The following is a 15,718-nucleotide window of genomic DNA, read 5'->3' on the forward strand; positions in this document are numbered from 1 at the left end:
GCAGGTATAAGAAATAACACTGACGATTGTTGACATAGGGAGTGTCTGATTGCCTTTGGGGATCAGGAAGAAATTTTTTATCCAGGCAAAGCAAACTTGTCCACTCTTTTGTAAGGTTTTTTTGGCTTCCATAGACATACTAGATTTCTAGTTCTGGAGATACAAGGGTTTGTTTTCTTTTATTTATTTTTGTGCTTTAGTTGATCTTGATAAAACAATCCTTTTTTTTCATTGATGTAGTTTTTTTTTATCTTACTATCTGCAATCTTAATTGTCATGATTACTTTTGAACCTCATATGCTATAATGATGTGCCTGGAATTCTGTGCATATGCATAACAGAGTTCAAATTACTCTTTAGTTCTGCTCCACAAAGTCAAGCTGTGGTAACCTACCTGACAGTGGACTACCATTAGCATGATTTTTGGAGTAGGGACTGCAGAATTGTGCAAGAATAGGATCAGAGAGATAAGTGGGGCATATTCAGTACTTGAGATCCTGCGCATATGATTTTTTTGCCTTAAGTTCAGCTTCAAGCATGAAAGATTCATTTCCAAAGGGTGAATAAAGCTACATTTCTGAAATCCCTTCCTCCACACCCCTCTGCCACATGTATTTTTGATTACATACCTTTAAATCTAGCTGCTTTCTCGCTGGTCAAATGATGTCACGGATTCTTCTCTTCTGCTCCCGCATTGGTGCTGGGCAATCCTGAATGTTGTAGAGATGCACTCTTTTCTGCAGCATTATTAAACCCAGACCTTTTGGCTATGTCCATGACAGAAAGTGGGTTGAATGATGACAGCCATCATTTTATCTAGAAGAGCCATATTTATTTTTGAAACATCAGAGCAATTTATTTTATTTGTTAAAATAAAAACTGGAATATTGCTTTTAATTATGTTTTTATTCCTTTTACTAGGTCTCTTTATGGGGAAACAAGTGTGACCTTTCTATTTCTGGGGGTCGGGACAATTCTCAGAAAATCAGCATTCTTGCTTCTCTGGAGTCCCTCAAACCATTTATATTGGTGGATAATATGGAGTCCCTCTGGAACACCCTCACAAAGAATAAGGATGTCAGCTCAGAGAAAGCTTTGAAGACCAGAGTTGACATTGTTCTGGATAATGCCGGATTTGAGCTAGTAACAGACTTCATTTTAGCTGATGCCATTTTGTTTTTTAACCTGGCCACTGAAGTTCATTTTCATGGCAAATGCATTCCTTGGTTTGTTTCAGACACCACAAAGCATGACTTTGATTGGACAATCCAACAGTCACTAGCAGCCAATCACAAGTGGATGTCAAAGTGTGGTCAGACATGGAAGGAGAATCTGAAGAAGGGTTCCTGGGTCTATCATGAGCATATCTTCTGGACTCTGCCGCATGAGTTTTGGAGCATGGAGAAAATCGCTCCAGATCTGTACACAGAGCTGAAAAAGTCTGATTTGATTTTTTTTAAAGGAGATTTGAACTACAGGAAACTCACTGGAGACAGAAAATGGGACTTCACTGTTCCATTTTCTCAGGTTCTGAAAACCTTTCATCCAGCACCACTGTGCAGCATCAGAACTCTAAAAGCTGATGTACAAGTAGGATTAAAAGCCGGGGTAGGAGAACGACTTGGGGCTTCAGAACCAGAGTGGATGGTATCTGGGAAATATGGAGTTATCCAGTTTAGTTAAATGGTACAGTGGAGTAACTGCAACCTTGAAATTACTAAGTCAGTATATTAAATAGAGCTGCCCTGTAAAAGAAGAATAACAGTTACATTTATGATGGCCAGTGTTGAAACTTTGCTCCTTTGAAATACTCCATCCCTTGATGCTATCTGACACTTCTAGTTATATCAGAGAGAGTGTCCACCCCCTGTGCTGTAGTTCCTCCCACAAGCCACTATGTCACAACAGTGTTCTGTAGTGATGAAAGAGCCAACTTGAAGAAACCAAGAGTGCCCAGTGGGGAACACACTATTTGACTGCCTGGAAGTGTCAAGTAGCTCTTTTGCAGTTCTTTTGAGAGCAGTGATTTAACACACAGCCCATCAGAGGCAAGTATAGACCTTCTTTTACAGCGTAGTTCACTTTGGAATTTTGTAACATTGTGACTTTAGAGAATTCAAATTGCAGCTTGAAAAGACCTGCCAGTTTGGGAATATCTTCATCAATTTGTTTGAACGTTATGACATTTTCTAATTTCCTTTATTTGCCAAAATAATTTTTTTTCAGATCTACCCCTTTTTCCATTCCAATTTGTTTATAGTATGTTCAGAGAAAACATAATAAGCTCACAGTTAGCCCACTGTGAAGTGCCACTCGGGAAAGTACCACTTTCGATTTGGGACTGGTGCAAGCGACACCTATAAACAACCATAGCTAGTCGTAGGCAAAGATGGGAAGGATTAGCTTGTTCAAGATTACCAGACGTTAAGGATTTTTGCGTGCAAATCCATTTGGATACTGGACGTCTGCTCATTGACCATCAGTGCGGTCATCTGGGTTTTCACACCCTCGAAGGCAATGGACAGAGTCTTCCAAGCACAGGCAATGATCCTCTTAGCAGAGATGAAAAGATATGAAGCCAATTGCTGCTGGGGTGTGAAAAGCCCCAGTATAGGACAGTGTAGGAGAGCCAATCTGGCGTCCTTGCGTATTATCACATGAAATAGAGTCTGCAATAGGCCAAAAACCCTGGACCAGAAGCCTATCAATTGTGGGCATGACCACTAGATGTGCAGAATATCCCCACGCTGACCACACTTCCTGAAACATCTGTCTCTGCTGCCAGGATAGACATAGGTGAGCTACCCCTTTTTCAAAAAAACAACTCGCCATTCTCAACAGAGAATGTGACTTCCTGTGTCCATTTTAGCACAAAGTGACCCCAGCAAGTCGAAACTAGCATTGGGATAAGCAAGTTGTCCTCCATTCCACAACTTTCAGCACTGGGACTGTGGACTGGCCACTCATGCACCAATCACTGCACTGTGGGAAACAGGGAAGGCTGTATACTGGCACCCAACAAAAATTCAGAAGTATTGCCTATTTGCTGGTGCTCTAGCATTGGGGAACAATATGGTGACTTCATTGAAGCATTATGTTTAAAGAGACCCTGTCGCCTTGCCCAAGCACTTTATCTCCAGGACTTCTAGGTATATGAAGCATGCAACCTCCCATAAATCAGTGCTTGGGCCTTGTGGCCATTCACTATGTCTTAACACTGTCACATGGTAGAGGGGCATGATGTCATCACTCCCTCTGAATTATGACATCGGATGTTTTGGTTGCAGCTGCGATGGAGAAAAGACAAGTGAGCATTAAAAGGGGATATATATACTGGACAGCCAGTTTAGCCAGATTTAGAACCATACATTTTCATTGTAAGCAGACACACCATTAAGAAGTGGCCAGGGCTAGGCTTCATTTTGTCACTGTGCTACTTTAGAGTAGCTGAGAATTTACGAATCAAGCTTTGACCACTTTACTGACTGATGTATGTATTTTAAAAGCATGTCAGCAAGTGGTAATTACAAGACCAGGCTGCAGCCGCCATGCAGCTCGATATAATTTCTTTTCAGTCGACAGTTCTGTAAAAGAGATCGGGTGGCTTTACACCCAATCACTTTTACAGTGCTATCAAATGCCCCCCCCCCCTCCATAAAAAGATCCTTTTGGACACTTATGGACAATTTTAGGCATCATAGTTTTTCGCCATTTCACAGGTGTGTGCAATTTTAATTCTTGACATATTTGGCATCTATTTACTCCATGCAACATCATGTTTTACCAAAAATGGGTATTCTGTTGTATTTGTGGTCATTTAATATTAATTTTGTGTATTTTTTTTCTTGAAAATTTGCACTTGTTACTTGATAAATGGCTGAGCAATTATCATGTGACAGAAAACTGCGACAGCCATCATTTTATTCTCCAGGGCCTCTGTTATCAGAAAATGTAAGTAATTTTCTAGAAAAAAATGTGTGTGAAAAAAAGAGAACCTTACCATGGACTAGAAGTGGTTGACCTTGTAGTAAATCTATATTACTGCTCCTGTTTCTCTTAGCATTGCCTTACTGTGTGAATTGATAAATGTCCCTCAGTGATCAGGTGGTAGGCTTTACACAGACTCTGTCACTTAGCCCTGGATGGGTGAAGTGACAGGGTCTCTCTGATTTATCTTTTTTTTTTTTTTTATTGTATTTTGGCAAATCAAGGACATCAGCATATTTTGTCTTCCTTGCAGGTTTACTTTAAATTAATTAGAAATTAGAATATTTGTACCAAACTGATAAATGTGTTGTTTCTAAAGTGGCAGATTCCTTTTCATGTTAATGCTGCTGTAGCTGCACAAATGCTTACTGCCTAAAGGAAAAAAAATTAGACTTTTTTTTTTTTTTAGCATCTATTGAACTATGACTCTGGCACTGGTTACATTGAATGTCATGGATTGTTTACTTGGACACTCTGCCTGGACGGTACTTTGGTTTCAAAAGCCTTTTCCAGTCTCTTCCATAAAGAAATAAGGATCTTGTGCTGCAGGCCATTGCCAGACATTGTGAGAGTCTTTGTCCCCAGAACCTACAATAACCAGCATTTTCTCATCTTGGATTTTTGCAGAATGATACAGCTTAAGAATTGTAGCATCCAAACAACCAGAGCTGCTTTCTGTACCCACACAATGTTACTGATCACTGGAAGTTTGTAGAAGTCACCTTTTGATCATCCAAAATTCTGTTTGAGAACTATATATTAAAGCCCAATTGAATCCTCTTACTCTATAACTGTAATACACTCAGGCTGCATAATATATAAAATGTCCTTTTTTTTTATTAGCTATACTTTAACACGGGTTAAAAGCCCCTATGTTGGTAGCACATATGAGAGTTGGACCTCAGCTGTCACACACCAGCTCTCCAGCAGAACACGGTTCCAATAAACGTTACTCTTGCTTTGTGAGTAGTATTGATTAGTCAGTTCCACCCCTAGCGTCAGACTTTGAGTACTGCTAGCACAGGGGTTTTTGTTTTTTTTAACTCGCCACCTAGCAAGATAGCAGTGAAAAAAAAAAAAAAAAAAGCAATATTCATCACCGTATATGCAGCCTGACTGCATTACAGTAAAAAATTCAGAGGGTTCTATTGGGATTTAGGGCAGCTAATTCACTTGCCCCTTCATCAGTCATTAAATGAAACACCTGCTCCACTTAGGGGTAACGCACCACCAGCAAGAACCTACGTAAAATCTTGTCTGTGCACTGTACGCATACAGTATAACATTTGTACAAAGGGTAACATGCGTACAGTATTTAGTGAAAATGTACCTTATTGGTTGCTAAGACGCAGGTGGTCCTTGCCAGATCTTGCCAGTGTCTTTTGTTGCTAGGATGCAGGAGGCTCCAGTGCGTTTGCACCAGGGGCGGACTGACCATTTGGAAACTCGGGCACTGCCCGAGGGCCCGGGGTCAGTAGGGGGCCCCATGAGATTCCCCTGGTACCTTTTTCATAGGCTTTTTTGAGTTTGGGCAAGGACACGGGCCCCATGATCCCCTATTGCCTGGGGGCCCCATGAGTTGTCAGTTCACCCCTGGTTTGCACTGTATGCATGTAAACCTTAGCACAAAAGATTACATGCATACAGAGTAAAATTCGTTCTATATGTCCGTCCTCAAACAGACTTTTCGATTTTTAGTTTACACAATGACCAATACAGACCAGTGTATGTGGGCTCATAGAACACAATACTGCAGAATTTGAAGTGCAGAGTAATGTACGCCCTGGTGCATGAGCCCTTATTGTATATGTGAATTGGGTGCTATCCAGGATAAACAGCAATGTACTGTCATATACTGTCATATACTGCACATCAACAAGTGTTGGGGTAATGCTATGTGGTTTTGGACTCAGAACTGGGCACATGTCAGCCCTGCTGAGAGTATTCTGCGCATACAGAACCCCTGAAATATTGCATGCATGTTCACTCTGAACAAGTGTATCTTTCAAGAACTTGCTCCAGGGGCCCCAGTGCATTGAGCTCTATTCTTTCTGCTTTGAAAATAATTCTTCCAGTGCAGGCATCCATTGTGGACAGTCATTCTTTCTGTACTAACCAAGGGCAAGTTACAGCTCTTCAGAATTTCATGACGTACCAGCATGTGATATAAGAACGCAAAAACGTTTTTAAGAGCAGTTGATACCTATGGATGTTCAACAGGAAGAGACAAAGAGAATTTGCCTTTGGCTGCTGCATTGCATCTTATTTAGTGGTAATACAGGTAGCACAGCATGATGATGTGCTGTACTGAAGTATATATATTTGTGTGTACAGTAGTGCAGGCTCCTCTCCTCTACTGAAATCTGATTATTCTGATTTCACTGGACATTGTGAGCTTTTCAAAATGTGCATTTGAAGCTGGACAATGCCCAGCATTATCTAGCCCTTTTCTCCCTAGCCTGACTGTCTCTGGCCCACCACTTTCATTCAATTGTGGAGGCTCAGCATCACATGTGGGCATTACCTAGGGTGGTCTGCAAGTAAAAGGAGTCTGCCAAGAATGCCCCCTATTCCACACTGTTTATAAAGGCATTTTGATATCGGCACTCTCAAGTACTCATCCACTGTTGAGAGGAGTAAAGGGTTCTGTGATGTTTTCAGAAAGCTGTGTATAGCAGCCTGCTGGCCCCTCCAACCATCCACGATCTGCCTGCATTGCATAGAAAGATAGAGACGCAGTGATGTCATCACTGGATCTAAATTAAGGTATGTAATGAAAACCGTTTTTATCTAAAAATGTCATTAGTACGTTGATGAGGGTGGACTGCAGCCTCCTATCACATAGTTCTGTTGTGTTTACCCCCCCCCCCCCCCCATCCCAATGCTCAACTGTATTTTTAACCACTTGCCCTCCAGAGGATTTACCCCCGATCCTGACTAAGCCATTTTTTGCGATACGGCACTGCGTTACTTTAAATGACAATTGCGCGGTCTTGAAACGCTGCACCCAAATGAAATTTATGTCCTTTTTCCCCACAAATGGAGCTTTCTTGTGGTGGTATTTGATCGCCTCTGTTTTTTTATTTTTTGCACTATATACAAAAAAGACAGACAATTTAAAAAAAAAAAATTTTTGACTTTTTGCTATAAAACATATCCAGTAAAAAAATTTAGAAAATAAAATTGTGTCAAATTTAGGCCAAAATGTATTCTGCTACATGCATTTGCCAAAAAAAGAAAAAAAATCCCAATACGTGTAAATTAATTGGTTTACGTGAAAGTTATAGTGTTTACAAAATATATATATAACAGAATTTTGTTTTCTTATTATACTAGTAATGGTGGCAATCAGCAACGTATAGCGGGACTGGGGTGGGACTGACTAACTGCCACTGACATCCCCAGTGACACTAATACAGTGATCAGTGCTAATAAAAAGCACTAACACTGCGCTAATGGCACTGGGCAGGAAGGGGTTAACATCTGGGGCAATCAAGGGGTTAACTGTGTGCTGCGTGTGTTTCACATTATGTGCTGTTTTACTATGTAAGCATGCTGCTTTGTATTGCTCTGCTATACAGAGCAACACACAGCAGCATGCTGATGCTGACAGGGGGGAGATATGTATTGTTTACATACAGACCTCTTCCCTGTTAGTGTTCCTCGTGATTGCCGGGTGCCGGTGGGGAATCTCCAGCCAGAACCCACTGATCGACAGCTGTAGCCACCAATGGCGGCGTGGGTAGGGCACTGTGTGTGCCCCTATCCAGAAATGAAAAATCCCACAGCCCTGCCACCCTGTGACAGTTGTTCTGATATAGAGCAGTCGGGAAGCGGTTAACAGTGACTGCAAATGACAAAGAGGGGCTGCTGGAACCAGGGAACATCTTTCCTGTATTAACCCAGGTTCAAATTCTAGCTTGCTTGTTTGTTTTGGCAGTCATTGGATGTTCTAATGGATTCTAGCATATCTGTTTTATATCAATTTATAATGCTATATTGTTTCAAGACAGACAATTAAAACAATGTACAGAGAGAACTGTAAAAAAAAAAAAAAAAAAAAAAAAGAAGCAATGTAACCAAAATTAAGTCTTACATAATGTGATATTTCATGTTATTATTTTAGAAGTTTTCTTTGGTCAGATAGTATGTTCTGAAATGAAACCTTAAGCGGTGCAGGAAACGCAGTGAATCCTGAACGTTTCCCACACCGCATTGAAATCACACTCCATTTGTGTGATCTGCCACCTGTGTCTATGGTAAATTAATGACACTCCAAAACAGGTCGCAAAATGCAGTGCGATTGTAAGAATCAGATCACATGAGTGTGCACAACCATGTGATCCTATTTCGGTGCGGCAACAAAAAAAGATCCCTGCACCTTTTGCATGCAGGTGTGGTGCAGTATGAGCCTATACAAAATTAATGGGCTCAAATCACACTGCAAAAAATTGCATGTGATTTGAAAAGGAATGCGGTGCAATTTCTGTCTGAATCACATGCGGTGCCCCACACCGCACAAGTGTGAACCTAGGCTAAGGCAGAAAAACTTTAAAAAATATTTAATCAAGTTAAATATATGAACTCATTTTTATTTTTTTATACTGCTAGCATAAGCACCTGAAGCTCTCTTTATGTTGGCATCCCATCTTCCCATTTTGGGACGGGACGACATATCTACTCAGCACTGATACGTGATGTGATCAGGTGTGCACACTCACTTGGAAGCCCTTATAATGCACGGCTGAGCTTTGCATGGTGTAAGAATTGAAACTAATAAGGAAAAAGCTGAAGAGACATAGATATTGCATAGCGAATAGGTAAAATAAAAGGGTTTTTTTTTTGTTTTTTTTAAATCTGAACTTCGGGAATTTAGCCATTTTGATAGATGTGCAGTCATACTATGATTTAAATCCAATAAGGTGCATACCACCTAGTGGATATGTCTGTTTAAATTGCATCTGACCATTTTATGGTACTCCAGAAGGATAGTTTTAGCTGGAGCTCCATCGCTGGACCCTCTGGTCTTGGCTGCGTCGGCTGCAGAGTCGCATGCAGCTGCTGTGCCCCTCCCCCTCTCCTCTTCTGCTCATTCACAGAATCCATTGTATTGTATTCACAAAATATAAAGACTTCTGTGAATGAGCAGCAGAAGGGAGAGTTTCTATCCTCTGAGCCCACCCTCCACTGGGAGTGCCATAAAACTGTAAGATCTAAATTAAAGATATAGGTCCAGGAGGTGGCATGCACCTTGTTAAACTTATAGTGTGCTTGCACATTTATCAAAGTGGCTGAATTTTCTGAGTTCAACTTTAATGTTTTAGGATTTAGTCCAGGAAAAATTCAAATCAACCCTTACACTGGGGCTCACCCCACACTGCTTGTTTTTGTGTAGGGGAGCTTTAAGAAGCTGTTTTACTTCTCTGATCCCTCACTCCCCCTGCAACTGGCACTGTCATCATCTCTCCAACATTATATTATGAGATTGCCCTTCGTATCCTCACTTAAAATGCAGAACTGTTGGTCCTGCATTGTATATGTCAGAGTGTGACCGAAAGTACATCAAAGAGAAGTGACTTCCAGAGCACAGTCACACTGAGAAGATGAAGACCTGTGGAGTGAGGGATAGGTAAGTAAAACTTTCAATGGTACCCTTGACAAAAACAAACATTTACCCTCTCAGCTCAGGGGAAGCCCCATTGCAAGGGTATTTTCTATTATTCATGCAGTAAAAAAAACATGAATTTTACAACATAAATATACATTTGAAGAACTCTTACTCATTGCTATGCTGCCGGTTGACATTGATGTTCTTCAGTTTACAAGAGCCCATTCACCTACCATGTGAATGCACCATCCATGCCACCGCGTATATGCACCAGTGTGAACAGGAGATATTTGTTAGAATGAGGGTTTAGTATTGAGAATTAGTATATGGGGTTAAGTACAATATGGTGGTCAAGAACAATTAGAGACCGTGTTTTGTTTACATGTTTACCGAGCCAAAGATCACTGTGCCAAAAATTCTTTCACTAGAGCAGTAATGCTGGACATGTATGGGGGATTCTGAAAATAATCCTGATTATAATTTTTGTATGAATGCAAAGCTTTCTCTTAGTGGAGAAGGTAGAGAGTGTGATGTCACTGCCCCACCTTTCCACTTCGTGGGGTTAGGTTATGTTTTAAGTGATACTATTTATTGGCTAAACTCTACAATTGAACTCCTGCAGTGGCCCTGCCCCATCCTGCAACCCACATTACAAGGGTTAAATGCTCGTCTAGGTGGAGCTGAAAGGGCTGTGTTACGTTTTCTTGCTCCAGTACTCTCCTCTGGATGCTTTGGACTGTTGCCTGTTCCTCAAAGTCATCCTGTTGTATGTGGAGGAGGCAGGCATGGGACCGTACCTAGGAATGCTTACGTGAGGAGGCTTCAGAAAAGTGGTGACACAGATGGAGGAAGCCTACAGGAGCAAGGAGAAGGGCAAGTCGTACACTTTAATATGCTGAAACCCACATTTTTTGTCAATAATCAATAGCTAGCATTAAACAATATTCTTCTACTACTAACCTAGAATTAAAAAGTTAGTGGGCTAAAAATAAAACTCCAAACGATGGCCTTGATTCGTAAAGCTGTGATAGCATATCGGGCATGCTACAATGATGAGTTAAAGAATAAGTTCACCTTTATACAAAAAATAATAATTACACATTTTTTTGCAGGTAAAGAAAATGTAAATGTATTACTTTTTGTTGCAGGTGCCCATAATCCATTGCACCAGTGATCAGCAGAGTGCTGGTGCCATGCAGGTCTCCTGAAGACCTGTCAGTATATCTGCTTGCCTTTACGGGATCTATGAGCAAGCAGATATACTGATGGGAAGACTCTATGAACTACCATGGCGCTGCACAGTGCCGTGGTAGTTAATTGAGAACTACAAGCCCACAGCCACTAAGGCTGTAGAGACTTGTAGTTTCACATTCACAGAGAATGAGTGACGCGGCCAGGTGGTCGGAGCACAAACTAATTTTGGTAGCATAATTATTAATGTGGGATGTATGTTTCTTGCTAAAGAACATTATTTTTTATCAGTTGTTATGAATAAAGTTCCACTTTTAGCACACATTGGGGTCTTACGTTTTTTAGCAGGTTGATAAACTGGGGCTTCATGTTTAAACTTACCTGAAACTGTACAGACATTGAGGTGATTGATACTATATAACTTTGTTAGCTGTCATTTTATGGAGAAGGTGTTCCATGTAATGACCATTACTAGCTTCTGCTATAGGAATGTTTTAAATTATGTACCCATGTTTTATGTGGCTGGATCTCCTCCTTGGTTTGTCACATGTAAGAAGGTCAACGTCCAAGCTATAGAATACACTTTTATTGTTTTCTTCTATGTAACTTGTGCTGTGTATCAGCATGATGTGGTGGAGGGGATAAACGTTGACACATGGTATGTGAGGGTGTTGGTCTTTGGGCTGGAAATTAGATGCTGTTCTGTTGGAAGAAAGGTAGATGAAATACTGGTACTTCATTGGTTATAACTGGTGAATTTCTACAGCCGCTCATGTTAACATACTGCTTTCTGATTCGACAGGAATACTTCTTTAACAAAAACAAAATGCCACAGTGGCCTAAATATGCATCAATTATCTGTCTTCCAGAGAACCATGTTTACTGATTTGGTCTTTGGGGTTCTTTTTGTAGTGGGTCATTTAAATAATTAAAATGACCCTATTCTTTGTGAACAAAGCCCATGCTGAAGAGCATGTCACTTGTAAACAAAGCCCACATTAACCACTAGCCCTCCAGAGGATTTACCCTCCTTCCTGACCAGGCCATTTTTTTGTGATATGGCGCTGTGTTACTTTAACTAACAATCGTGTGGTCATGCAACGCTGCTCCCAAATGAAATTTAGGTCCATTTTCCCCACAAACAGAGCTTTCTTTGGTGGTTTTTGATCTCCTGTGCGGTTTTTATTTTTTGCGATATAAACAAAAAAAGGCTGACAAATTTTGAGAAAAAAAAAATATTTTTTACATTTTGCTATTTAAACATGTCCAGTAAAAAAAATTTAAAAATCAAATTTAGGCCAAAATGTTTTCTACTAAAAAAAATATCCCAATATGTGTAAAGTAATTGGACTGGAATTTTGTTTTTTTAATAGTAATGGCGGCGATCAGCAACTTATAACGGGACTGTGGCGGGCATTCTGACACTGGAGGGAACTGATTTGGTGTCACTGACATCCCCAGTGACACCAAAACAGTGATCAGTTCTAATAAAAAGCACTGACACTGTACTAATGGCACTGGGCAGGAAGGGGTTAACATCTGGGGAGATCAAAGGGTTAAATGTGTGCTGTGTGTGTTTTACTAAGTATGCTGTGTTTCACTGTAAGCACACTGCTTTGTATGGCTCTGCTATGCAGAGCCATACAAAGCAGTGTGCTGGAGCTGACAGGGGAGAGATCTGTGTTTATACACAGGTCTCTCCCCCGCTGGAGATACTCGGTGATCACTGGGTGCCGGCGAGTAATCTCCGGCCGGGACCTGGTTAATGACAGCCGAGGCTGCGAATGGCGGCGTGGGTAGGGCCTCTACCCGGTAATGCAAAATCACGTATATCTACATGATTTTGCGCACCCGTGTCATCCTGTAGCAGTGTTTCTGCTATAGGGCGGCACAGAAGCGGCTAAAGAGCATGTCACTTATAAACAAAGGCCACACTAAAGAGCATGTCACTTGTAAACAAAGCCCACACTAAAGTGTGTATATACTTAGCTTTCCTATGGCCTGTCTTCTAATTCTGCTGCTATGCTGCTCCCTGGTTGCTGCAGGTATCCAACACTTATAGTGTGTTGGGCCCCTTTCACACTGATGGTCCAATCCTGTCCGTTTTGCAGGTGGACCCGATCCGACCATCCATAGCTCTCTATGGAGCGGTGGGTGTCAGCGGACATGTATCCGCTGGCATCCGTTCCTGTACGCTAAAAAGCTAATGGGAATCTGTTCCCCAATCCGTCTGGCGGATCAAATCAGATGGCAGTCGGGTGGAAACAGATAGGCGGTCCATTTCCATCCAACCGGCCCAATAGAAATCAGTGGGCTGTGTCTGTGTCCGCTCTGCAGCAGTGGAGTGGACACAGACCTGTCATCCGCTTGCTCGGAAGGGATAAGGGGAGAGATCCCCTGCTGACCAAGTGCATCCACTGATTGGTCCTCCCCATCTGAAAGGGGCCTTAAATACCCGCTTCCCCTGCCACCTGCTGTGGTTCCTCTGACTTAGGAGCCTGTTGGAGGAAGCACAGTGTGCGGCAGGGGGAGCAGATATTCATACACCCAGAAATGGAACAAAACAGAGTACACTGGATTGTGCAGCTCAAACACCCTTTAGGCCTCATTCACATGGACACAGAGGGCCGTAAACCATCACGAAGGAGCGTATTTCTGCACCTGCCAGTTACAGGTGTTTGTGTACAGCCGCTGTTAGAAGCCTGTACAGGTTGAAGAAAGGTTGACAGATGCCACGGCTGTAACCTCACATCTGTGTGGTTATAGATTGTACAGGGACAGGTAAGTGGCCCTTTACACACCTGTCCCTGTACTCGTGTAACTGCTCGGCTGTCCAGAGAGACGTGGCATCTGCCAACCTGCCATTGATTTACCATTAACAAGTGTTACTGGGCAAAGAAAAGGGCAGCATGCAGGAATCCATTACTTTTACAACACAAAATCACATACCTGATCGCCCTTTAGAGATCAATCACAGTCATCATTTTCTTTTAAATCACATTAGAACTATCTTGTTCAGTATGAATAGAGAAAATATTTACTTTTCAAAATGGTTGCAGAATGACAAAATTTATTTTTTCTTTAGAAAAAAAGGAGTGTTATTACAAGCAGGGCCCTAAGAACACTATTGAACAGGGGAACCAGGCTTTAGACACCCATTTTCTAACACCGGACAACAAATAGCTCGTTGGTTGCTACTTTTCAGATTTTAGAAGTAAGACTAGCAGCCATTTTGTCTCTGTAAAACCCTCTTTGCGATTGTAGATTGTTTGTTCAGTAGCCATTAATGATGTCAGTGACTCATGTTCTGATTTCCAGAGAAAATGCATAGTTTAATGAATTTGCTACTTTAAAAATGGCTGTCAATGTTACTTCCTATTAAAGTGTTACTAAACCCCGGAATCGGCATTCACTATATCTGGTCTCCCACAGTACACACAACATGGAAATTCAATTATTTTTGTAAACATAAACTACTAAATACCTTTTCACATCAGAAGTTAGAGCAGTCTTGTGACATCTATCAGTGTTCAGCAGAGCACTGGTTAAAGCTTGTAGGAGGAGTTTTCTTTCTGCTCTAGGAAGATGCGAAACCTCTGTTTGGACAGTGCTGATTGGCCCTGTGCTGATCATTTGCACTCTCCCAAGAAAAAAAAAAAAAACTCTAACAATACACACTAAACTGGGCATGTGCAAAATGGGTACGGGTTCAGTTTATCTTATCAGGAGATGAGAGGTGGACATTTCAACAAGAGGAGGAGCAGAGAAGACAGGATCAAACAGCCTTTTTACACAATGCAGAGGATTAACCCCTTAGATTCCACAGTGAGTATAACAAGCATACTTTATTGCATATACAGACTGATTTTACTGTTGCGGGTTTAGTAACAGTCAAATTTATCCCTTTTAATAAATGGAAACTGCTGATATTGTGGAAATCTGATCATATTTTTCACGAAATAAGAGAAATACACTTTACTGTATCAATTTATGTGCTGGAATATGGTTGCTGATCCAGTGTAGTAGTAACCAGAACAGGGTGGAAATAGACTTTATATTTGGGGTGGGTTTTCATTGTTTTAGCAGCATTGCTTTGTATCAAAGACCTCATCCTAATTTTGCATGTGTAATAACCTGATATGTCATGTTTACACTTTCTGGGAAAAAGGATATCTGAAAAATAAAATATTTTCTTGTGTGTTTTATTTTGCCTGTGTAATAATTTTTAGTTGGTCTGTTTAACACACATTTTATGTGAATGGGGCCCTTATACCCTCACTTAGACTAGTAGTATCTTATTCCATGTGAAAAGAAAAAAGGCATTCTTTTTTATCCACTTGAAGAATGGTGTGTTAAACCTCCTTACTGTCCAGACCATTTTCAGTACTGTGCTATATTGACTGACTATTACTTGGTTATGCAATGCGGTACCCAACTGAATTTTATCAAGCACTCCTTTGGAGGCATTTAATAATCTCTGGGTTTTTTAATTGTTTGCTATATAAAGGAAAAAGAAGACAGAACATTTTGAAAAAAAAAACTCTCTTCATTTCTGCTATAAAACTGCAAATAAATAATCTATCTGTATACATTTAAACCAAAGTGTATTCAGCTAAATTTATTTGACCTTAAAAATAAAGTGTATATTATTTAGTCTGTGTAAAAGTTCTGGTAAATTTGAAATTTATCAATCCTGATGTACTGCCTTCCTGTCTCATTTTTTGAGGCCCTGAAATTCCAGGACAGTACAAACACCCCCACTGACCCTCCTATGTATTTAATTAGAAGCATGGGGAGTCTTTTGAAGATCACACTATTTGACACAAGTCTTTGGAGATTGAAAATATATTTTTTACACACAGCTGTCAATTAATAAGCTATATCTAACATACATCATAGGCATTCTGAGAATTATACAACATGTGAGACTTT

The 15,718-nt window shown here is 40.8% G+C and overlaps 1 protein-coding gene across 1 annotated transcript in view; it reads left to right on the plus strand.

Annotated features, from left to right (window-relative positions):
• Window positions 1–14,991, plus strand: part of DCPH1 (damage control phosphatase 1) — a 31,409-nt gene extending 16,418 nt beyond the window's left edge. Inside the window, exon 6 of the mRNA XM_089669852.1 lies at window positions 922–14,991. Coding sequence (XP_089525978.1) covers window positions 922–1,683 — 762 coding nt within the window. The 3' untranslated portion in view covers window positions 1,684–14,991. The remainder of the gene's footprint in view (window positions 1–921) is intronic.
• The last annotated feature ends 727 nt before the right edge of the window (window positions 14,992–15,718 follow it).

The sequence above is a fragment of the Staurois parvus genome, unplaced genomic scaffold (assembly GCF_062004578.1).
Source record: "Staurois parvus isolate SC_StPar_1 unplaced genomic scaffold, SC_StPar_1.0 ptg000010l, whole genome shotgun sequence".
In the NCBI taxonomy this organism is placed as follows: domain Eukaryota; kingdom Metazoa; phylum Chordata; class Amphibia; order Anura; family Ranidae; genus Staurois; species Staurois parvus.